Here is a 25,147-nt window from a genome sequence, read left to right as displayed (position 1 = left end):
CATTCTCTCCAACTGTAAGTTTCAGGGTCATGTTTCGAAACGACATGCTTTGACTGAATCAGCCCAGATTTCCACATTAAGTTTTCTTTTCCTCCTCTTGCACTCAGTCAGTTTCACTTTCCATTTCCCCTCCCTGTCACTGAGGTCATCGCTCAGAAGCCCGGAGAAAACATCAGCTGAGGTCCCTCCCACCCCCACCACCCCTCACTACCGCCACCACCCCTCACCACCCCCAAAGTCCTTATATAGCTCCTTCAGCATTGACTTCAGGCAGACGCTGAAATTTTCGGAAGAACGAATCAGCTGGGAGCTCTGCTTTTCAGAATGGAAGAGGAGCAGGTTGCAGACAAGAGGTCAGTGACAGGAACGCGTCAGCATCCTTGATCTTGCATCCAGCTTGTAAACCAAGCTTCTCGGTGCAGGCAGGGTCTGTGTGGTCGGGCTGCTCACAGATGAAACATGCACTTTCTCTTTCTGTGTTTTTTTCTGGTGGACATACTCAGGCTCTCGGAACTTCTCGAAATGCTCCCCTAGCTAGCTGGGAGCCCAGACCAGCAGAAAGGTTTGGCAGGACTGTTAGACCCACTGTAGCACAGTCTACAGAGTCAAAGTGTGACCTCGAGGGAATTACTCATTATGAGCTTTTGATGATTGTTTACTTTTATTTTTTATTTTTTTATTTTTTATTTATTTTCAGCATAACAGTATTCATTGTTTTTGCACCACACCCAGTGCTCCATGCAATCCGTGCCCTCTATAATACCCACCACCTGGCTTCCCCAACCTCCCACCCCCGCCCCTTCAAAACCCTCAGATTGTTTTTCAGAGTCCATAGTCTCTCATGGTTCACCTCCCCTTCCAATTTCCCCCAACTCCCTTCTCCTCTCTAACTCCCCATGTCCACCATACTATTTGTTATGCTCCACAAATAAGTGAAACCATATGATACTTGACTCTCTCTGCTTGACTTATTTCACTCAGCATAATCTCTTCCAGTCCCGTCCATGTTGATACAAAAGTTGGGTATTCATCCTTTCTGATGGAGGCATAATACTCCATATTATGCCTCCATCAGAAAGATATCAGAAGATATCTTTCAGATATCATATCATATCAGAAGATATGTACCAAATCTTCCTTATCCATTCGTCTGTTGAAGGGCATTTTGATTCTTTCCACAGTTTGGCAACCATGGCCATTGCTGCTAAAACATTCCCTATGACCCTGCAATTGCACTACTGGGTATTTACCCCAAAGATACAGATGTAGTGAAAAGAAGGGCCATCTCTACCCCAATGTTTTTAGCAGATGATTGTTTACTTTGAAAGGACTAAGAGGTTAAAACCTTCTTGCCGTTTAAAAGGAAGCATTTCTTTTCAGCAGATATTAGTATAGCTGGAATTGGTAGTGCAAACTCAACTCCTTTTGTCCTGAAACGTATGATCAGTCTAAGGTGGGAAGTGGAAGAAACAATTCTTACAGATGGGCATTTTTCCAGAAATCTTATATAAAAACAAAACAAGAAGCTTAGGGTTTGTTTTCATTTCTGTGGTGAGAGCTGGGGAGCAGCAAGCAATCTCCCTTCAAAATATAATGACCTAATCTCTTTTTTAGTACTGATGTCATCTCTAGTGATGGAAAGCAGGTCAGTGGCTTCCCAGGGTGGTGGAGGCCAGTGGCCCTGGTCAGGAGGGCACACTGGGGAAACTTTGGGGATGGGACTGAGTCTCTAAGGAGCAAGTGTGGTGACTGCTTGGGTGTATACATTGGTCCAAATTCATCAAACTATACACTTCAAATTTTATTGAATGTAAAGTATAGTCTTAGCAAACTTTTTTTTTTAAAGATTTTATTTATTTTTATTTATTTGAGAGAGAGAGACAGTGAGAGAGAGCATGAGCGAGGAGAAGGTCAGAGGGAGAAGCAGACTCCCCATGGAGCTGGGAGCCCGATGTGGGATTCGATCCTGCGATTCCGGGATCATGACCTGAGCCAAAGGCAGTCGTCCAACCAACTGAGCCACCCAGGCATCCCAAACTTTTTTTTTTTAAATGCATGTAGACATGCTTAAATTCTGTCATCAGATAGAGCTGAGAAAAGAAGCTGTTCCCATCAAATACTCATGGGGAGGGAGGATCCCAGTGACCACTCAGGGAGTGAGGAAAGAAAGAGCAACACCCCACCCCCAAAAGGCTCTGCATGCTTGTACTTGGGGATAGGCTGCGTTAAGGACAGTCACTGCCGAGTGCCTTTGGTTATGCTTTTCTGTCTCTATGAGTGGGGCTGATCAGAAAACATGACCCTGGCCAGTGCCTTGTTATCCAGTTTGCCCAAGAGACTTTACAGAGGCCTGTGCTTGGGTGTGTCCAGAGCCCCTGACTGGAGGAAGCCTGGGGGGCCGGGGGCTCTGTGGACTCTGCTGGACTGATGCCCACATCAAGCTACCCAGTTCCCAGAGGCTGTATGGACAGGGCCGGGTGGGGCTGCTCCTCACCAGCAGGGCTTAAAATTGCCAAAGCAGCTGGGAGGGGGGGAACCCCTAGTTCCTGGGGGCTGGCTGATGGGCGCCCTCCTCTGCCCCACGAAAAATTCACTTAGAACTAGGACACTCATATGCCGGCGATCGTGGCGGTCAGCAGTCGGTAGTGCTACTCTGTTAAGTCCTTTTCTTGTTCATATCATGTTCCCAGTATCCCGAGGAAGGAAGAACTGTGATTTTTTTTATTAGCCCCATTTTCGAGATGAGCAAAATGAGGCTCAGAGGGTGAATTACTTGTCCAAGAGAGTAGGTGTCATTAGTGCTGACCGTCTGGCCGGAAGGGTGGAATGTCTTCAGGCTATTAATTATGCTCCTGTTGGAGAGAAGGGGCAGGGCCAGAAGGACTCAGCTCTCAAAGCCACACGGAGCCACACCTTAGGAGAAGGAAAGGTGGACCTCCCCAGGGCATGGTTTCCTATAATTTGGATGGAAGGAAAAAGGAAATTCATTCAGGAATAATTTGAATGTAAGGAAATGAGGCTTAGTAACATGATTTTAAGAAATATTCCAGAGCAGATCAGAGAGAGAATAGAAATCTGGGTGTCTTGCGGTCATTTCCCTCTGTTCTAGATTGCCTGACTCGTTGGTTGATACATTCTCTCTGACAAGTACATGGGAAACTGCTTTCCAAAATCCCTCTGGAACAGTGCTTCTCAAAATGGGGAACAGGGAGGGGCTTCTGCAGGTACAGAATTCCCAGGAGGCTTGTACAGATGCAGATCCCTGAGCCCAAGCCCACCCCCAGATTGCAACAGGTGCTCTGGGACTAGGGCCTGTTTCTAGAATGCCCTTTTCCAACCCCCCAAACAGTTTGTGTGGAACCCTGCTCCCAGCAGAGGGTGACCTCAGCTCTGACACATTCAATTTCAGCTTCTCCTTGGAGAGGACCTCCTCGATAGTATGACATCAGGCTCATTGTCCTTTCCCATTTGACAAAAGCACAGACCTCAAGGCTAGCTACCCCAGGGGTGGAGATGCGGGGGTAGGGAGGTAGCCTCTTCAGCATTTGCTTCCGATCCACCATCCACGGGCAGAAAATAAAATCAGCCCAGACCCCAGCTTTTCAGAACTGAGAGAAATAGCCATCATGAGGTAAATCTGCCCAACTTTTCTGAGAGGAAGTTGGGAATTTCTCACAAATCTTGTTCCTGCGAGCAGCTTCCCTGAATGATGCCGATTCGGTGTTTGCTTATGGATTAAATTCACATTGATCCCATTCCGTCATAAATCTACCTTAACAGTTCCAGCATTCTTATGTCTGTGGCCGGTTCTGATTTAAAGACACTGGGGAAAGTGCTCCCAGGGGAGCTGGACCGGGCAGGTGGGCAGGGGGAGGAGTTGTTGCGAGAGCCCTGAGGGAGATCTTTCGGGCAAAATCCTGTCTGTCAAAAGGGCTGGGGCCTCCCTGCATCTGTTATAGGAGGTCCTGACCCCTGTTTTGTCTCTTGTATGAAAAGACTGAGTCCGTGAGGTTTGTCTTGGTGGTTGTGGTTATTTCTAAAGTGTGCTTCCTTCTGTGCAAAGGTGCTGAGGCCCAAGTCTGAGCATGACACAGCTCTGGCTCATAACGAGGTTGCCCTTCCCTGGAAATCTACTCTTTAAGAACTGAGTAAATATGTCGAAGGGGAGGGAGAAATGCCGGCCCAAAATGCGCCCCTTTGGACTGGAGGTTACTTCGAGCCAAAGGCAATCAAGACCCAGCAGGCTCCAGAAAAACTCTGGCCTCTCCCTTAAACGCCTGACAGATAGGCCCGCCCCCCAGAGGAGCTGTGCCCAGAGATAACTTTTTATCTGAAAGACTGGCCTGCACAGCAGGGCAAAGGCTGGTCACCAACGCTGTGTGCTCATCTTCCTGGGAATGCTTCCCCACTGCCTTGAAATCCCAGGCCCCCGTCCACTCCTCAGCTGAAGGTGGCCGTGAGCCCCAGCGGCCTGCCTTTAGGTTTTATACTTTATGGGGCTCCTGCACATATGAAATTGAAGTTTTTCTCCCTGTTCATCTATCTTAGGTCAATTTAATTACTAGACTAGCCAAAGAACCTAGAACAGTTCTGAGTCTACCTGAGGCACCCTCTTCCTGACCTGCCATCATCCCCTGCGGACGAGGAGCAGGGAGAAAGTGTGCAGTATCTCCAACTGCAGCAGATGGCGGGTATCCCAGCCGAGCGAGGGGGGGGAAAAAGTATTTAAAGAGGACCATGGGTATTTCACCTACACAAGAAATGCTCCTTGCACCATACTTATGTGCAAGTGCAAGACACCCAGAGTGGGTGGGGAGTGGGTGGCCCAGGAAGGACGTTGATACAAAGCATGGCTTGCCCACTGAAGGGGTGTTTGCAGGTAAGAACCTGGTGATTGGAAATCTCTGCCAAAAAGGGAAATCTTCCTGGAGCCTCACTACTCCTGCTCACAGTGTGGTCTGAGTCCGACATCCCTGGAGGTTGTTAGAAAGGCAGCACCCCACCCCTGCCGATTTCAGATCTGCATTTGCACAAGGTCCTCGGGTGATTTGGTCCCTGTGCACATCAGAGGGGGAGCAGAACGGCTCTGGAGAGTTCCTTGGCTCACTTTGCAAAGTGATGGGCTCCCCAAGTGGTACCTGTTCTGACCAACTAATTGGGCATGAGACCTGCCTGTCCCTGCCCGCGGTCAGCGAGACTATAACCAGAGCCTCCCAAGTGACAAGCTGCCTCAGAAATGCCCTGGAAACTCCTGCTCTTATCATTATGAGGTTAAGAGTCTCTTTCTGAACATTTCAAGGTTCTACTCTAGTGATGGCTTTGACTAGGCCTTGGAAAGAGAAGTGGCGTCTACACTGGGGTCTGTGGGTCCCGCCAAAGATGGTCACCATGCAGGAAGATGGGAAAGAGAAGCAAGGGGTGTCAGTGGGTTAAATCTGGGGATTTCCTAAGGACTAGTACTGCCGGTTTCACCTGCTTTCCTCCGCAAAACCTCACGGCTGCAGCTGGAGGCTGTGAGGAGTCTCTTCCTGGGCCACAGGGCCTGCCCCCTCCCCACAGTTTCTAGTATATGAAGGGCAGGAGGGAGGGCATTCAACTACCCTTGTTTCACGTGAACTTAGACGTTTTCTTTATCAAGTTTCTGCAGCAGTCATCCTACCCAATTGCTTTGTTTTCCCCTTTAAATATCCAGATTTAATTATTGCTCAGTAATTTCACAAATTGCACACATAAACATATAAGGAACATTTAGAGCCACTTTCTAAAACACATATGAGCTAAACTGCTAAGTGAGAAAGGCTGACAAATGGGTATTGGTTTTTGTTTTGTTTTGTTTTTAAGATTTTATTTATTTGCAGAGAGAGACAAATCACAAGTAGGCAGAGGCAGGCAGAGGATGGAGGGGGAAGCAGGCTCCCTGCAGAGCAAAGAGCCAGATGTAGGGCTCGATCCCAGGACCCTGAGATCATGACCTGAGCCGAAAGCAGAGGCTTAACCCACTGAGTAACCCAAGTGCCCCTGGGTATTGGTTTTTAAAAAAGCAATAAGTAGGGGCGTATGAGTGGCTCAGTCGTTTGAGCATCTGACCCTTGGTTTTGGCTCAGCTCATGATCTCAGGGTTGTGGGATCGAGCCCTGCATTGGGCTCTGTGCTCAGTGGGAAGTCTGCTCGAGATTCTCTCTCTCCCTGTCCCTCTGCCCTTCCCCATACATGCTCTCTCTTTCTCTAAAATAAATAAATAAATCTTAGGGAAAAAAAAGATAAGATGCCTGATATGACTTCAGTCTTCTTAAGTTTTAAGATTTGCTTTGTGGACTAACATATGATCTATCCTAGAGAATGTCCCATGTGCACTTCAGAGGATGGTGTATTTGGCTGCTGTTGGCCGGAATGTTCTGTAAACATCTGAGTTCGTCTGATCTAAAGTGTTGTTTAAGTCCGATGTCTCCTCCTTCATTTTCTTTCTGGACGATCTCTCCACTGTTGACAAAGGGCACAGAAGTCCCTCCCTGCTGCCGTACTGCTGTCTGTCCCCTTCAGGTCTACCAGTATTTGCTTCACATAGTTCAGGGCTCATGTGTTGGGTGCATAAACATTTAACTATTCCATCCCATTCTCCGATCGACTGTTTTGTCATTACATCGTGACTTTGTTTCCCTCTTTGACTCGAAGTCTCTTTAGTCTGGTGTGAGTAGAGCCACCCCTGTTCCTGTCGGCTTGCCTGGAGCATTTGTGCATCCGCCCACTTCAGTCCATGTGTGTCCTTGAAGCTGGAGGCAGCACGTGTTCTTACATCCATTCAGCCCTTCTATGTCTTTCTATTGGAGAATTTAGTTCGTTTGTATGTGAAGCAGTTTTGGACGGCTATAGGCTTCCTATGGCCACTTTGTTCATGGTCTTCTGCCTGTTTTATAATCCCTTTGCTCCCTTTTTAGTCCCGTGCTCTCTCCCTCTATGATTTAATGCTTCCCTGTAGTAGTGGTAGCCTTGTGTCCTTTTCTCTCTACCTCATGGTGTATTTACTACAGGTTTTTTCTTTGATGTAACCATGAGGCTTAAATAAAACATCTTATATTTTCAACAGATTATTTTAAGGATGTAACTTAAGTTTGAAGGAGTCCTTTCTACTCCGCCCTCCCCCCACATTTTATCTTTCCGATGTCACAGTTTATATCTTTTTTTTTTTTTAATTTTATTTATTTATTTGACAGAGAGAAATCACAAGTAGATGGAGAGGCAGGCAGAGAGAGAGAGAGGGAAGCGGGCTCCCCGCTGAGCAGAGAGCCCGATGCGGGACTCGATCCCAAGACCCCGAGATCATGACCTGAGCCGAAGGCAGCGGCTTAACCCACTGAGCCACCCAGGTGCCCCAGTTTATATCTTTTTTACCTTGTCTTTACATTAACAAATTATGGTAGTTATAGTTATTTTCTAAAACCTTTGTATTTTAATCATTATACTACATTTGGAAGCAATTTACCTACCAAGACATCAGTGTTTTAAGGCAGATCTCCTGGATGCCAGCTCTAAGTTTTATGTTTCTTCTTGTCAAGATACCAGGACTCCCAGTCCCATATACTTTGCTCCAAATTTTACTTCAGGGGGATATCAGGTATCAAATATCTAATCAACTTGGAAACCTACAGAGGAAGGTTTATGAAAAACCAACAGACCTTAGTTCCAGTTTTCAATAGACCTTATAATTATGAAGCCACTTACGTAGTTGGCTATCTTCCTGAATAAACTGCCCTTTGTTACCATAAATGTCCTAGCATGGCCAGCTCAAGCACTGTGAAGGAGTGGTGTGATGGGATAAGCCAACACGTTCTATCCTCTCAGTCCTCTGCTGGGGTCAGGAATGTAGAGTGAGTTTTTCTGCCTGTCCTACACTTCATGACATCTCCCAGAGCTTATATATGACAGAGTTGGAATATGTTTCATCTTGGAGAGAGAATCTTTATCAATAAGTGCTTAAAAATGTAGTCTGTTGGGGCACCTGGGGGGCTCAGATGGTTAAGCATCTGCCTTCAGCTCAGGTCATGATCTCAGGGTCCTGGGATCAAGCCCGGCATCGGGCTCTCTGCTCAGCGGGGAGCCTGCGTCTTCCACTGCCTCTGCCACTCCCCCTGTTGGTGCTCACTCTATCTCCTTTCTCAAATTAATAAATAAAATCTTTTTTTAAGAAGGTAGTCTGATAAGCTCTCTCTGGTTTACTGATATGTCAGCCTATATCACCTCCACAGGGGGAAAAAAAAAAAGAAAGAAAGAAAGAAGGAAAGAGTGTGATCCAACTGGCAAAGTGGCTCCTGGTTTTGTTGCGGCAAAGACCTCCAAAGTCTCCTGCCCTTCTCTAGGCTCACTGAGAAGTTGGATGAACACTCTCTACCAATCCTTAGAATGTTCAACCTATTATTTCCCGGCACCTATATCTATGGATACATTGTACTGATCTGAAATTGCTGCCTGCCTTCCTCTCTCTAAATGTCCTAACTGGGCAATCAGCACAGGTAACCAATGTCCAAACACGGAAATACCTTTATCACTTTATCAATTCCTTGATCGCATAACAGTTATAAATATATGTGCTCAGTGAGCATCTTTGTAACTTGCCCTTAATATTTATTTTCTAATAATTGCTACCCTGAGTTATGATCTGTAGTCCTTCACACAGGGCAGCTAGAATCACCAGATGAAGCCAGATTGGAAAACCCTACAATGGAGACAAAAAGACATTGGCATTGCGGGGCTCTAGCCAGGGACCCAAGGAATGGAAAAGATTGCCAAGAACAGAGGCCCACACCTGAAAGGCTGTCTAGAGAGACAGCAGCCTCCCCCTCTTCCCTGGGCTTGGCTCGATTCCCTCACCTCTGCGTCTCTCACTATAAAGCATTTTGGCTGCAACCACATCGGGTCAGCAATGGCTCAGCTAGGACTTACTGGAGAGACAGAAGCAGCTAGAACAGAGCACTCGCAGCCATGCGTGTGGGCTGGTGCTGGTCCACATGGGAAACTGCAAATAAAGTCAGCAGCTCCTCACTGAGTAAAATTGTATTTTGACTAAAGGACTTCCCTTGATTCTGATTTTATCTTTCTTCCTTCTTCAGTAAAGATAAAAATGCTTCTTTTCTTCCTCTTTGTTTTAATACAGTATTGGTAAGCATAGGTGGTTGGTGTCTTTGGGGTTACGTTTTCCCCCCAGTGAGTTGGCAACTCTATTTGGCTCATAACCTTTTTCTGATACTGTGCTACTCCGTGGAATCTGAAACTATGGACAATAACTGGGTTTCATGATTTCTGGAAGTTCTTTCTGAGCTCATGGAATCTACTGGTAGAAAGAAGGAACACAAACTCAGTAAAACACCCACCTAAGCCCCCAGGCAAATATCGACATGAGAACACGCTTTGAGAACTCCATAACTTATTGAACTGAATAAGGCAAATGATCTCCCTTGGTATCTTCCAAACAAACAGTTTTGTTTGTTTCTCAAAATACATTGGTTCTGTCTGGGGATCTGGCCTGTGTCAAGGATTTTGTCTCAGTGAGACTGACCCCGAGCCTCCGGGGGATCTGTGTGTGTGATACAGGGAAAAGTTGGAGCAGCTGAAGGGAAAGATTTGGTCGCACAGCATGGTAGCAAACACCCCTGGGCTTTCGATTCTTTACGTGGCTCCTTCAAACCAGTGTGGGAGATCGTAGGCCAAAGAGGGCCAGGATATCTAACCTTGATTGCTCTTAGCATCCTTTTAAACTAACCAAGTGATGCAAAGGCATAGCCCTGTAAAGGGTCATAGGATGGCTGAATCAACATTGCCCAGAATGCGAGGACTCAGCCTGACTTCTAGTGGAGCAGAACAAGAGATCCCAGCTCCTGTCCTCTCATCCATGTCTGCCCACAGGGTGGAGGCACCTGCTCCATGGATTCTTGTATAGACCACAGCTAGAGGAGATGAAGCCAGGAAGCAAGAGGGAGGGTACCTCCTCTTCTGTCTAGAAAAATGTAGGGTGTGGAGTACACAGGGCTCACCAGAGAAACAGAACTGGTAGGATATACATATACATACATAGAAGTTGCTGGGTGATGCCAGGCCCCACCCACCAAGGCTGCAGGCATGTAGCAGGCATTTGCTAAAGGGAGTTGTTCCAGGTTCTTCCCTGTGTTCGCTCACCGAGAAGTAGACAACTCTGAGCACCATAATAGAGGAAATTCAGTCAGCCCACTCCAGAGCTCAGGCTTCACTAAGGGCTTTTAGTTCAGGTTCTACTTGAAGGTTAAGACAGGATGGACTCCGGGATGGAGAACACTTGGCTGTCCTGCCACCAGCTCAGCCTTGCCCCGGAGCCGTCAACTTTGATCAGATTGAAAGTAGGCAGGTACAAATAGTGAACTCACAGCATTTGACCTCAACTGGTTTTTCTGTCACCTTGTATATTTGTCAACAGCAGAACCAAACTGCATCTTCACGGCTTTATTCCCATTTCTTGCAAGGGAGGAGCCTTTATACAATTGGACATAGTTTTTTGTTTCCCTCACTGAGAATTTTAACCCTCTTTTTTAGCATTCTACAATAACTTCTAAGCATACTTATTTTTACCTACTTTTTTTCCTACTCTCCAGTAAAATCAAGCTTAAGATAAAGATCCTCACCTACTGCTGCTTTAAAAAATATGTATGTGTGTATATAGTACATATACATTGTATACTATATATAAAATGTATATATACTATATAATGTATAATATATATACACACACACAAAATGGAAAAGAGACAGATTTATGATCAGAAATTGACTCACATGCTATGGAAGCTGAGGCTCATAACTACGGTCCACGGGCCACAAGCTACAGACCCGGGAGAGAGCAGGAGCATGATTCCAGTCAGAGTCCAAAGGCCTGAGACCTGGAGGGATAAAGCCAGAGGCTCCGGTCCGAGTCTGAACACCTGAGAACCAGGAATGCCGACGACATAAGCTCCAGTCCAGGGAGAGGAGAAGGCCAGTGTCCAGCTCACACAGACAGACAGACAGACAGACAGACAGAATTCACACTTCCTCTGCCTCTGGGTTCGACTGGGGCCCTCAGCAGACGCAGGAGGCCCGTCCACACCGGGGGAGGGTGGTCTGCTTTCCCTGCCCACCCAGTCAGCGGCTCATCTCTCCTGGGGACACCGTCACACACACCCAGACCTATCGTTTAACGAGAGGTCGGGCACCTCACAGCCTGCCGAGCTGACACAAGCTGTCACCGCGTCCCAGGTGCCGTGCCTCGCAGGTGCGTGTCCCAGTGACCGTGTTTATTTTCTCCACAGTGAGGTCAATAAGGATGCTCTGGAGAAAAACCTTGCACAGCTGAAATGCCATTTCACGTGGAACTTACCTAAGGAAGATGGTGTCTTAGGCGATCTAGAAGATAGAGTGTGTCACCAGATCGAATCGGTAAACGCTGAGTGCAAAGCTACGATGTACAACTTCTTGGCCTACATAAAACACCTGCGTGGTCACCACGAGGCGGCGCTGGAGAGCCTGCGGCGGGCGGAGGAGCTGATCCGGCGCGAGCACGGGGAGCAAGCGGACACCCGAAGTCTGGTCACCTGGGGCAACTTCGCCTGGGTCTCCTGCCGCCTGGGCAGACACGCAGACGCGCAGATGTATGTGGACAAGGTGAGACGAGTCTGCGAGAAGTTTTCAAACCCATATAGTGTGGAGTGTCCTGAGCTTGACTGCGAAGAAGGGTGGACATGGCTGAAGTGTGGAGCACAGCACAGCGAGAGGGCCAAGGTGTGTTTTGAGAAAGCTCTGGAGGAGAAGCCCAACAACCCGGAATTCTCTTCAGGGCTGGCCATCGCCACGTACTGTCTGGATAATAAACCACAGAAGCCGTGCTCCGTGGACGCTCTGAAGCAGGCCCTGGAGCTGAATCCCAACAATCAGTACATCAAGGTGCTCTTGGCTTTGAAGTTGCAGAAGATGAATGAAGAAGCTGAGGGCGAGCGGTTGGTCCTGGAGGCCCTGACCCTGGAGGACATGCCTTGCCAAGCAGATGTCCTTCGCAGTGCAGCCACGTTTTATCAAAAAAAAGGTGATCTAGACAAAGCTATCGAACTGTTTCTAAAGGCATCGAAATCCATTCCAAACAATGGTTACCTCTGTCACCAGATTGCGTGCTGCTATAGGGCAAAGGTCAAACAAATTCAGAATACAGGAGAATCCGAAGCTAGTAGGAATGGAGAGAAGATTGGAGAACTAAAGAAGTGTGCTATTGACTATGTGATTAAAGCTATTGAGAAGGGAGTAGATCCGCTGTATGCATATTCTGATGAGCTCCTGGAAACAGAAGACTACCATCAGCTAGCCTGCAGTAAGGAGCTCCCCGGCACCTGGAGGCAACAACCCCCCCAGCACTATCACAACTTTCAGGGGAATCATGCGAAGTCTGAAGACACTGCTACCCAACATGATTTTGAGGGTTTGCCCACAAGTGCAAAATCATCGGAGGAAGGAAAGACAAAATACTCACCACAGAACTTGGCTGGAAATCAGCCTCTGAAAAATGCACCGAATTCTTGGTATCTCCAAGGATTAATCCACAAGCTGAATGGAGAGCTGCTGCAGGCAGCCGAATGTTATGAGAAGGAGCTGGGCTACCTGTTAAGGAGCAGCCCCACAGGTATAAGCAGCTTTTTCCTGCCGCTGGCTGAGCTTGAAGAAGGCGGTGAGGCCTCGGGCACAACCCCACTCCCAGAGCTCCTGAAAGCCTGAGCTGAAACGCAGCGGAGGCCCAGGAGCACAGACAGGGAACCCGGGACGCCCTGGGATGGCTTTAGGGTATATTTGTAGGGTTGCTTCCTCGTATCTGCTTCCCATTTCCATCTCAGCCACACACACTCCTCTAGCCTGTGGGCCTAACAGTGAAATGACCTATGGACACAGGGCTTCGGGCCTGCGTGGGGCTGGCTGTTTCTCAGTTCGTGCTCTGCTCATCAGCTCTCCCTGCTCTGACCTCCTCACCGAGGCTCACCGCGGGCTGCTGCCTGCCAATGGCTCTCCTGGCCTCTGGCCCACTGCCATCTCACCTTCCGGAGCCCCTGAAAGACCACCTTTGGACTAACCCTAGAATATTCCTTGTCTTCCTCTTGGCTTTAGCCCTGTGTTTATATACATTCTCGATCGCAATACTCCAGTAAATATGTGTTCTTGATAGTGATGTTATAATAAAATTTTTTTTTTTAAATTTCAACTCAGGATTGAAGTAAGTGTGTGGTTTGCATGTGTGACTAAGGGTGATACTCCTTTCCCAAGTTTCTCTTCAGGACAGTACCTAGGAACAGTGGATAAATGATACAGTCGTACTGTACTATTTTCAGCATGCCCGGGGTAGGTCTGAGGAGGAGCTGGCCTGCCCTTGAGCCTGTTCCAGGCCAGGTGCTGAGCCCAGGGCCCAGTCAGCAGCTGCTGCTACTGAACAGGGTGGTTCTTCACCCAGAAATACGTGGGCAGTGGCCTCCCTGACTGTGTGTAAGAGGCACTAGTACGAGGCTGGAGGAGGCCAAAGATCTTCACCCTCCTGAGTGAATGAAAATATTCAAATAGTCACATCCCAGCTGGGAAGCCCATAGTGTCATCTTCCATGCAGCAACCATCCGGCTCTTCTCACCCACTCCAAGGCCCGCATTCGTACGCTTTCCTTGTGGTCTCATCTGATTACCTGTGTGCAGAGGAAGACTGTTGGCTATGCCAGTACCCAGACAAGACAGAGGGCCTGGCATTCCCATCTTCTTTGTGAGTGGAGGGTCAGAAACTTGACTCTTTCCTCATGCAGAAGGGGAATTCTGGGAAGGCGTTTCATAAGCTACATTGGCTATAAGAGCAGCAGACTTCAGTGAGGTGCCCCCCCCCCAGCCCTGAATTGTCTGCTGGTTCCCGCAAAGCTGGGGGTGCAGCTGGGTGCCCAGCACTGAACTGTTGACTCCTGGCCAGCCTTGGCCTGGAGTAGCACTGCCTCTTGTGTCCAGTTCCAGAGGAGTGGCTGGGCCCAAATACAGACTATTGCCATGGAAACCAACATTGAGAGTGTGGAAAAGCATGGGGTCAGGGACAAGGTGGGGACTGGCTACCGCTACCACTGGGGGGCAGTGTGGTGTGGAGTGGCCCGCCATATGCAAACACACATCCTCAACGTGGTTTCCCCAGCAGGGGTTTCCACCCAGGCTGTCCTTCTATGCTCTGAGTCCCATCCACCTTCTAGACAGTGTTGAGGCTCCTGGAATTTCTATTGACTGGTCCCGACCTACACATGTAAACTGTGATGTATTTTGCTGCTGGACAACTTTATTGAAAAGATGCCTCTCCATTGTCTGAGGGAACACCCCCAGTCCACTCTTTCTGGTGTGTGAGCCTGACCCCGCACAACTCTACCCCTGGAGACCCAGAGGGAGTAACATAAACTGTTGGTTTCCACTGACACCCTCTCTTCCTTACTACCTGGGGCCATACCCAACCTCACCCAGCTAGGAACCCAGTGGGGATTTTGAGCTCCGAGACCCAAACCATTTTGCCACCGAGGCTGTGGGGCAGGCTCGACTGGTGACCACACAGCATGTCCCAGCAGATTCCTGGGCTGTCCACGAAAGAGACAATTGGAGGAGCGCAGGGGTGGGGCGTGTCAGTCTCCCCAGGGGAAACCATGGGCTCCTCCCCTCAAGCTTACCAGCTCCGGGGAGGCAGAGACTCTAAGTCCTCTGCTCACAACTGTATGCTGGTCCCCAGCCCCATAGTGCCTGGAATGAACAAGGCTCTCAAAAAAATTTTTAAGAATATAGGAACATGTTGTCTCCACTGAGAACTATGACACTGCCATTATCATCAGCTCAGGGATCACATCTTCCACAACGACTTCCCTGAATCCTAGAGGAGGGTGCTGGGAAGAGAAAATAGTAAGTGTCCTAAACTATAAAATAGTAACAATGAAACAAGTGCGGGTTGACGTGCTGGCCTCTGAACTACTTTCCAGGATCTGTGCTCAGCCCGTTGCTAGCATCTAAATCTGGTGTGGAAAGGCGCTGTGGAAGGTAGGAAGCTCAGAAAGGTTGGCTAACTTGCCCGAGGCCGCACAGCTAGGGAGAGGTCTGACTGGCACTTGAGCCTGTAACTGTATGAAACCAAAGCACTCTGCTCCCGTGTATTTCTGTGCATTCTGAGATGCTATGTCCTGATTCTGCTGGCACAAGCTGAGAGGTTTCAGGCTCTGCTACAAGGGAAGCTCAGAGCCCCGATTTGTAGATTTCTACTACACTCTTTGCCTGTCATGTTCTCTGCTTAATCCAAACTCCCCATCCTTACATTGACTCCCGTGTGTGATTCCTGAGTGTTCTGGCTCTCCATCTTCCTCCTCCTTCTCACCGTGTTTTGCAATCTAGTCTCGGGTTTTTAAATTCATCCTGATCCGGCCAATTCACAGGACCCGACAGTGGTAATGCTCCTCAAGCTACATGCAGAGAAATTTAGAATTATGTCCGTGCCGGGCTGGAACAGCCCCTCTAGAACACCAGCAGCTGACATGGGGAGCCCCATTTTGTCAAAGTCAGGCCTGGACTCCAAAGATCTCTTCAGCTCTCAGGAAATACTAGCCTTGGCCTCTAGGATTTTTCTCTGTGGTTCATTTTTGGTTCATTCTCATAGGAAATTGGGAAAGGTGGAGAGAGACTCACACTCAGCAATTCTTGGCCTGTCTTCCCTGTCCTTTGCTCCGCTGGATGGAATTACCATTCTCTAATAGGCTGCTACATTGTGTTTTCCAATGAGAATACTAGGAAGTTGGCATCAGGAGTCCCCAAGACACACCTCTGGGTCTGGTGATTCAGTAGAAGGACTCACAGGACTCAACGTACAATCCTGCTCGTGCATTAGACTTATTACAACAAAAACAAACTCAGCACAGGGAAAGAGAACATGGCAGTGAAGGCAAGAGAAACTCAGGCACAAATTCCCCAGAGTTCTGTCCCAGTAGAGTCTTATAGGATGTGCTTAATCCCTCCAGCATTGAATGTGACCACACCTCTCAAGCTAGTTGGAGCCTCAGTGCCTAAGGGTTTTACTGGGGACCCATCACAGGAGCACCCTCTGCTTATTAGCACATATCAAAATTCCAGCTCCCAGGTGGAAAGTAGGTGTCAGCATTAACCACATTTTGCGCATGAACAATTTGGGCATGGTAAGCCAAACTAACCAGTTAGGGAATGGTGGGAACATTCCAAAAATCCAAGTTGCCAGATGCCACCCAAGGGCAAACCTCGCAGGAGGGCCTTTCTAAGGATCGTAGTCTAGGCCTGATGTGTCAGCTCTTTCCTGCAGCCCCTCCCCTTGGTGTCTGCCTCCAATGACTGCACAGCCACCAGGTACCACGGGTACCTACCCCTTCGTCCTTCCTTTTCCCAAACAGTAGTCTCACCATGTTCTGGTGAGTGAGGGTCCTTCAAGCATGGAGTGAGGGGACCCACGACCACGACCCCCCTCAGGTTTGCCAATATGCTAAAAAGACTCTCGTGCTCAGCATGGTGTTGGAATTGAGTTTTATGACAGTGTAAGGGAGGAGAGGAAATCTTTTTCCCCTACACTCCTGGCCTATCATCCTACCAATTAGGCTGACAAGAGAAAGACTGGCAAGAGAAAAACAGCTGTTTATTAACTGGGACATCCGCCAGTACACCTGGGGGAGCTCAGGGATATGTCACTCAAAGGGGTGGCTGGAAGTGAGCTTATATAGTGCAGGCGAGCAAATTCTTTCTCCTTCGAACCCACTTTCAGTGGCTGGGCCCATGAATCCAACCGATCAGAGCCAGGTGAACAAGAGAAATAATAGTTTGAATTATATATGTCAATGGATTTTTCCTCTCTCTTCATTTTTCTTGAGGGTTTGTTTATTTGAGAGAGAGCATGCACAAGCCTCGGGTGGGGGCAGAGGGACAAGCAGATTCCCTGCTGAGCACGGAGCCGGACATGACATGGGGTCCTGAGATCATACCTGAGCAAACTCAGATATCCCCCTCCACATAAAGCATTGTTTGGCTGAAAGCCACTCTTCCCTTTAAGTGAACATCTGCTTCCACTGTGGGCCTTCTTGGCTCTGGTTCCCTTCCTTCTGCCCCCTGGGTACTCCCATTCTCCATTTCCATGCTCCCATTTTGCTAAAAGAGCTTTACTGCTACTTCTATCATCAGAGCATACTTAGGGAGTGGGACTGGGATTCTCTTTATATGGGCAGTCTTGAGACGTGCTGAGTTTGGAAGAAACACATAGATCGAAACCATTTCCTGTGCTTATAAGATGTTAAGAGGGCCTACATTGTTCCAGGAACTAGGAATGGGCAGATGTGGTCTACTGCAAATTGCCCAAGTCCCTCCCTGGATGAGAGATAGAAAGATGTCTTAAACTCATCCAGAGAGAGATCTTATACTATGTTCCTTCTGAAGTATACACTTTTCCTAAAAAACAAACAAACAAAAAAACAAAAAAAAACCAACAACAAAAAAACCCCTTTATACTGGAATGCATGAAATAGACACATTTCCTGTCCGATATTCTTTTTCTGGGTAATCCTTCTTGTCTATATAACCTTCAACTTAAGAAATGTCAGGACACCCCTCTGTGTGCTGAAGCCACAATGTAGAAGTTCCTTGAAGAGAAAGAAGAGAGAGCCCCCACCTCTGGGAGCCACCCCACACCATCAGCCAGGCCCTGGTGCTGCTGGACAGCGACCCACAGCAGGAACCCGAGTCCTTCCACAGCACCTTCGCATGACCTCAACACTAGACTGGGAACCCTGACGCCAGGACAGATCACGACGACCAGGCCACTCCACAAACATGTCTGAATGCAGACAAAAATATGAAGGCCCTCCAGCAGGGTCCAAAAATGGCCCAACACAAGGGGGCGCTGTCTCCACTTCTCTTCAGATAGCCTTAGGGATGTATCGCAATGTTGAGATGGGGCAGAGGGACAGAAGGGTTTTGTAGTGTTGAGGGTGGGGCTAAAATGATGTTGATATTAGCAGAGTTAACCTCTTTCAAGTTGCTTCTAGAGAACACATACCCTACCTGCTGGCACCATGAAGGAATTAGCATTTCCTCAGGTTTTCATGTCAATGAATACAGAAGCCAGAGAGGCAACAGATACTGGGAAGGAAAGAACAGTGGGGGTGGTATTTGACCAGTCAAAGTGATGGCTTCGTTTCCATTACACTGAGCGCTCCTAAAGTTGCAAATAATTGTCCTCTATGTTTTCAGTGACAAATCCGAAGGGAATCTCCTTGAAGAGAGCCTGGTTCAGCTGAGATGTCACTTCACGTGGGAGTTGCTAGTGGAAGCCACCGAGCTGCCCGATTTAGAAAACAGGATCTTGGATGAGATTGATTTCCTGGACACCAGATACAACGCGGGGATCCACAACCTGCTGGCCTACGTGAAACACCTCAAGGGCCAGAACCAGGAAGCCCTGGGGAGCCTGCGGGAAGCCGAAGCCTTGATCCGGCAGGAACAGGCTGCCCAGTCAGAGGTGAGAAGCCTGGTCACGTGGGGCAACTACGCCTGGCTGCATCACCGCATGGGCAGGCCGCAGGAAGCCCAGGCTTACCTGGACAAGGTGGAGGACGTCTGCAAGAAGCTCGGGGCTTCCTCCCGCTACAGAGTGCGGTGTCCCCAGATGGACTGCGAGGAGGGGTGGGCCTTGCTGAAATGCGGAGGGAAGAACTATGAACGGGCCAAGGCCTGCTTTGAGAAGGCTCTGGCAGTGGACCCAGAGAACCCTGAATTCAGCACTGGGTATGCGATCTCCACCTACCGCCTAGACAGCTTTAACAAAGCAACACAGGTTAGCGAGGCATTTTGTCTGCAGGCCCTAAGAAAGGCCATCAGGCTAAACCCAGAAGATGCGTATGTTAAGGCTCTCCTTGCCCTGAAGCTCCAGGACGTAGGCCAAGAAGCCGAAGGAGAAAAGTACATAGAAGAAGCACTTGGCAACACATCCTCACAGACCTACGTCTCGCGGTACGCAGCCAAGTTTTACCGAAGAAAAGGCTGTCTGGATAAAGCTCTTTGGCTCCTAAAAATGGCTCTGCGGGCCACCCCGTCCTCTGCCTTCCTGCATCACCAGGTAGGGCTTTGCTACAGAGCACAGGTGATCGCAATCAAGAGAGCTGCCAACTGGCAGCCCAGGGGACAGGACAGAGAAAATGTCCGCAGGTTGGTTCACTTGGCTATAGGTGAAATTCAAAAGGCTTTGGCGATAAAGCCCACATTTGAGTTGGCTTACATCGACCTGGCTGATCTGTATGCAGAAATAGGCCTATACGCAGAGGCGGAGGACGCTTTTCAGAAAGTGCTGTGCAGGGCGAACACCAACGATCAATTACAGCAAGTGATTCATTACCACTACGGCCATTTCCAAGAGTTTCACAAGAGATCTATAGATAACGCAATCACCCATTATTTAAAAGGTCTCAAAATCAAAACAGCTTCCTACACCAGCGAAAAGATTCTCACTGCCTTAGAGAAGCTGGCAAAGAGATGTGTTCGTCAGGATGTCCGTGTGGTGGAAAGTTTGAGCATCCTTGGATTCATCCACAAATTGAAAGGGGAAGTGAGCGAAGCCCTGCAGTGTTACGAGAAGGCTCTCAGGCTGGCCGCCGACCTCAACGCTGCCAGTTGAACTGGAGGTCACCGTTACCCGTTTAATGTGTTCATAGGAAATAGAACAAACATTTTTGCCGATCGCCTCTTTCAGAAACCTAGAACATCCTGAAATACAGAACAGTTGATAGAACACAGACTCAGCTGCCTGCTGACTCCCTTCTTTCTTCCTCCCTAACCCCCTCTCCCCCTTCTTTCCCCTTCCGTCCATGTGCCTTTGAAAGGAGCATCCGTTCTTCTGTAACCCACCCCTGTACTCATTGGCCAAGGCTGATGAATGCTGCTTGGGGCACCTGTGACCTGCTAGACCAACAAGAGCCCTTTTCCTTCTGGCTTTGCATTTGGAACGGGCGGCTTCCATCCTCAGTCTGCCTGGTCTCCTGCACAGAGGAGTCTTAAACAGGGAAGATTTCAGTCCCTCCTCGGCCTGCACACTGGTCACATGCCGGTGTACCTGCGTGCGCACTCCCGTGTATCTGCAGACACGCACACACAGGACACCCATGCATCCGTCTAAAGACCCTCCCGTGGCTTGGTTCACACACTCAAGGCGTGAATTCCCGGAGACTGTGATCCTGAACCAAGGGCAGAGGCTGCTCCTGTGCACATGCCTCACGCATCTCTCTCCACACACGCTGACTCCAGAGCTCACACAGGCACACTCCTGCATATTGGTGCATGTATGCATTCTGTATCTGGAAGATATTCGACCATCCACTCAGAAGTTAAAAAGCATAGAAAACAGAAAACAAAAACAGAAAGGATTTCTTTTTCATCGTGGCCAGGGGTGCTGACCTACCAGATCTGAAGGCAAAGCGAAAGAGCAAAGATGAAAAAGAAAAAAGGAGAAAGGACTGCAGGGGGGTCACTGCCATGTTCCGGCCCATAGGGCCCTTTTCCCAGGGCCCTCCTGCAGCCAAGACCCCGTGCTCAGGAGGCCAAGTCTCTAACCTCAGAAGAAACTCAAACCCTGCTGTATACGGTTGTCCAGCCACCGGCAGTCACAGAGGATCTCTGTGCTCCAGACATGCAGCTGGACATGACCTCACATCTACGAAAAACTAAAGTGTACTGCAGGAAAGACAAATTAGGGAAAAGCCTATTTCCGAGTCACCAGCTAAACGTGACAAATACATGAAGGTTTTAACTGCTGTGTGGGGCAGGATATAATCTCCTGTTTCTTAACCAGAACATTCTCTCCCAAAACATTCAGTAAAATAAACCTGTTGATAAGCTAACAAAGTCCTTGAGTGCATTTTATGGATGAGATTTTTTTAAAAAGACGTATATCCTCTATTTGGGTGGAAGTTGAAAAACACAGAAGCAACCTCTAGAGCAGTAGAAGGTCAGACGTGGGAGAAGCCTTGGGAATACAAACACTACCGAGAATCTTTTTTAAATATTCTACAGGCCACGGAACTGTAAGGCTGGTTTTTTTCCTGAGAGCGGGAACTGACTGGTGTTGGGGGTGGTCACTTAGGGGACATCCACGGAACAGACAACACGTCATTATCATCCTTTTCAACTTTGTTTTATTATATTTAACCTGCCAAAAACTACTAGAGCAGAAATACTTTCTTTTTCTTGTAAACAAGATGGGATTGAAGTCATCACGGTATGCACACTGACGTGTTTTATCAGCTAATGGTACTGACTGCTTTCCCACACAACAAAAAGAAAGATAAACTAATAGACAAAGACCTGATGGGTGAAAACATATGGAATTGAGCAAATACAGTCAAATATTACCATAGAATCTAGGTGCTGAGTGTATTGGTGTTTGCTGTAAAGTTCTCTCAGCTTTTCTCTGTCTGCTGATGCTCAAAACAAAACCATTAGGATAGAAAGGTTTAAAAAGGCCCTCTCTAAAAGGGACACCAAAATGAGGCACGGGAACCGAAGCATACACAGGCTAGAGGATAAAAGTGCATGGAGAGAAAAGAACCCAAGTGATTTGTTTGAAACGCCGGGTGTTTCTCTTCCCCACGCGTGGAACTTTGCAGATACACACCACACACAGGCGTCGGCACCCCGGGACAGAGCCGCACCCCTGGCTCTCAGCCCTCGGCCTCATGGCGCCAGATGGGAGAAGAGGATGGCTTCTCTCTCCTGCTCTGATTGAGGACTGAGGGGACCCACCTCTCCCCTTTCAACCAAGGAGAAACCACCTTGGTCCCCTGTGTCATGCTAACCATGACAGCACGCGGAGAAAGGAGAGGCCGGTCCCAACTATTACAGGGCAAGGGGTAAAGATAAAGAAGGGGGGTACGGTTTGGATTAGGCCACGAGAGGGGGCAGGTGAACCATCCAGAAGCATGTGCAGTTTTGGGGGGCAGTGGGGTGCACAGTAAGAGGGTCTCTGAGCTACGCTGTCTCTGGCCGAGCAGGAAGAGTGGGGAAGCAGATGGGGTGCAGTTTGTCATGGATGCTGTCCCCCCGTTTGGGCTTGAGGAAGCCGCCCACAGCCGGCTGGCTTGCCAGCTCCTTGTAGCTTGCTCCTGTCCCGGGACCTCCAGAGATAAATGCGACACTCCGAGCCATGGCATTGGCCACGTGAGACGTAAGCCAGCCCTGGAGCATTCCGTGTACTTCCTGTGGCAGTCTGGCCAGTACCCGTAGCCCACATGGGCTCATAGGCCTGGACAACCTTGCTCCAGTTCTTGGCATTAGCTATGGTGGCCTTGGTTTGCTCAAAAGTGTCCTACTCAGTGACGCCAGATTCCCTCTCATGCAGCTTCTCCCCAGTGCAGGAGATTATGTCCTTTGGCAAGGGTGTGGGCCCCTTTCTGCTCATCTGAATTCCCAGAGACAGGCCTATCTTCCAAGCACCCCAGGACGGCCAGGGGTGATCCCCCGGGGAAGGCCCTGTTTGTCACTGGGCACCAGTTCTCCCAGCCACTGCAGTGCTGGGGTCTTGCTTCTGCCAGGCCAACTCCACGTGACGGTGGGGTACACACAAACTTCCTAGGTGTCTGCCCCAGCTTGGCGGCATTCAGGGAGGTGATGTGTTTCCCCAGACTCTTCTTACAGTTCTCCCCACCACGAAGAACTTTCTGAGGGCACCACGGTGTTGGAACCAACACACTAAAGGTCAGTATCACATCCCCCCAACCCCCAGTGAGTTTTCAGTACTCGGCAATTGGACACAATTTTTAGAAGGATCTATCTTATGGACAAAAAGAAAAGCAAAAAAAAAAAGAACAAAATCTTAAACTTTACCCAGCCATGGTTTTGAAGGTTGTTTTGTTGTTTTTTGTCCTTACTCTGAGGCTGTTGTAGTGCATTGTGGAATAGATTGTATGAACATCAGCATCACTTAGACATTCCAGATAAGGAGAAAAAATTCATAATTAGATTAAGTAAAAATCTTAAAAATTTGAATTTGTAAGATGAACTCATGACCTATTTTATCTTTAAAATATACACACAATGTTGGGGGCACCTGGGTGGCTCAGTGGGTTAAGCCTCTGCCTTTGGTTCGGGTCATGATCTCAGGATCCTAGGATTGAGGCCCAAATTGGGCTCTCTGCTCAGCAGGGAGGCTGCTTCCCCCTCTCTCTCTGCCTTCCTCTCTGCCTACTTGTGATCTCTCTCTGTGCCAAATAAATAAATAAATAAATAAATAAAATAAAATCGTTATATATATATGTATATGTATATAAAACGATTTTATTTATTATATATATATTTATTTATTATGTGTATATATGGTGTATATATATATATATACACCATATATACACACAGTGCCAATGTCACTTCCCCGGTTTTGACCCTGTACTATAATCATTTGGAATTAGCCATTGTGGTGGGGTGGGGGAAGTGGAGGAAAAGGCATACAAATCTCTTCCTACAACTTCCTATGAGCCTGTAACAATTTCAAAATAAGCCTGAAATGTCAAAAAGGCAATGATAACAATTCAGTTAGTACTTGAAAATGTTGGAATAGGCCAGACTGGGGGTCAAGGTGGACTGAAAGGACACATGAAGAGCCAAAGAAGTGAAATCCATCAAACCATTCACAGCAAAGGATTTCTGTGTCTTTGAGTTCTTCTCCACATATGTGATTGCAAGTACGTGGGAATAATCCCAAAAGCCAAGAACATGCTTTTCATGCAGTGGTCCAGACACTCAAAATTCCATTCTTCTTCCATGCCATCCTGCGGACCAGGAAGACTGTGGAGTTAATTGTCCACTGTGCAGGTGGGGAAATAAGGCAGAGTGATGAAGACACTGAATCTGCCACACAGAACAGGAGGCAGGTCTGGGATGGAGTCCCAGGTCCCTCAGAGAATCCCAGTTATACAGTAGATTGCAGGGGTCATCTAGGCCCTGCTTCCTGCCCAAATATTCATCAAAATCACCCCTGGATTTCTATTTAACACAGACACTGGGGTGGGGGCCCATTCCCAGACATGTACTCAACTAGCCTGGAACAGGGCCTAGTTAGCATTATTCCTTACCCCCCCCCCCACCAAAGATTTTTTAATTTATTTTTGCAAGAGTGAGCGAGAGAGAGAGAGAGAGCGAGTGCACAAGGAGGGGGAGGGGCAGAGGGAGAAACAGGTTCCCCATTGATCAGAGAGCCCAATGCAGGACTCGATCCTAGGACCCTGGGATCATGACCTGAGCTGAAGACAGACACTTAAGCCACTGAGCCATCCAGGCACCCTAGTCAGCATTCTTTTTTTTTTTTTTTTTTAAGATTTTATTTATTTATTTGGCAGAGATCACAAGTGGGCAGAGGGGCAGGCATAGAGAGAGAGAGAGAGAGAAGGAGGCTCCACATGGAGCAGAGAGCCCGATGCATGGCTCGATCCCAGGACCCTTGGGTCATGACCTGAGGCAAAGGCAGGGGCTTTAACCCACTGAACCACCCAGGCGCCCCCCTGGTTAGCATTCTTCTTAAAACTCCGTAGATGCTTCTAGCGTGCAGGGCGGGCTGAGATCCAATCATCTATTCCAAATCCCTGTTTACCAGCAGAGGAGCCTGAGGCTCATGGAGGTGAAATGACTCATCCCAACTGGTCAGTCACTCAGGACTCAGGGAGCTAGTCCGAGACTCCTGGTAATGGACTCTCCACCTAGTGATGAAATTTCGTTTTCTGAAAGTTTTGTTTTCTCCAGCTCTTGTTTTCTTTCTCAGCTGTAAACACACACACACACACACACACACACACGGGCGTGTATGCGTGTGTCCTTTGTTGGCTGTTTCCTCTCCGCTCTCTCTAATGTCACTCATGGGCAAGAGTCTGAAAATCTGTTCATTCTGAGCCAAAGCCTCTTAGAACTGGGACAGCTACCAAACTCACAATAATGACAGACATTCTGTGTGCTTCTCTGCATGCTATCCGGTGCATATGAAAATTAAAAAACCCAGTTGCTTTTCTTTGCAAGAATTCCAAAGACACTTGTTTCCCAAAACAGGAGAGCTTTTCTAATTCCTTTTGGCATTTGCTTATGGC

General features: G+C 48.3%; 2 protein-coding genes across 2 annotated transcripts; both read left to right on the top strand.

Moving 5' to 3' along the window:
* Window positions 1-218: 218 nt before the first annotated feature.
* IFIT3 (interferon induced protein with tetratricopeptide repeats 3) lies at window positions 219-13,237 on the top strand. Its single transcript, XM_004780756.3, has 2 exons — window positions 219-353; window positions 11,310-13,237. Exons 1-2 carry the CDS (start codon window positions 325-327, stop codon window positions 12,757-12,759), a joined length of 1,479 nt encoding a protein of 492 aa, XP_004780813.1. The 5' UTR covers window positions 219-324; the 3' UTR covers window positions 12,760-13,237.
* LOC101675223 (interferon-induced protein with tetratricopeptide repeats 1B) lies at window positions 234-20,924 on the top strand. Its single transcript, XM_004780757.3, has 2 exons — window positions 234-353; window positions 18,282-20,924. Exons 1-2 carry the CDS (start codon window positions 325-327, stop codon window positions 19,699-19,701), a joined length of 1,449 nt encoding a protein of 482 aa, XP_004780814.1. The 5' UTR covers window positions 234-324; the 3' UTR covers window positions 19,702-20,924.
* The last annotated feature ends 4,223 nt before the right edge of the window (window positions 20,925-25,147 follow it).

Source organism: Mustela putorius, unplaced genomic scaffold, assembly GCF_011764305.1.
Source record: "Mustela putorius furo isolate JIRA1106 unplaced genomic scaffold, ASM1176430v1.1 tig00537291_pilon_pilon_pilon, whole genome shotgun sequence".
NCBI classification, from domain to species: domain Eukaryota; kingdom Metazoa; phylum Chordata; class Mammalia; order Carnivora; family Mustelidae; genus Mustela; species Mustela putorius.
Note: the sequence above shows the minus strand (reverse complement) of the source record. Positions and strands in the feature narration are given on the sequence as shown.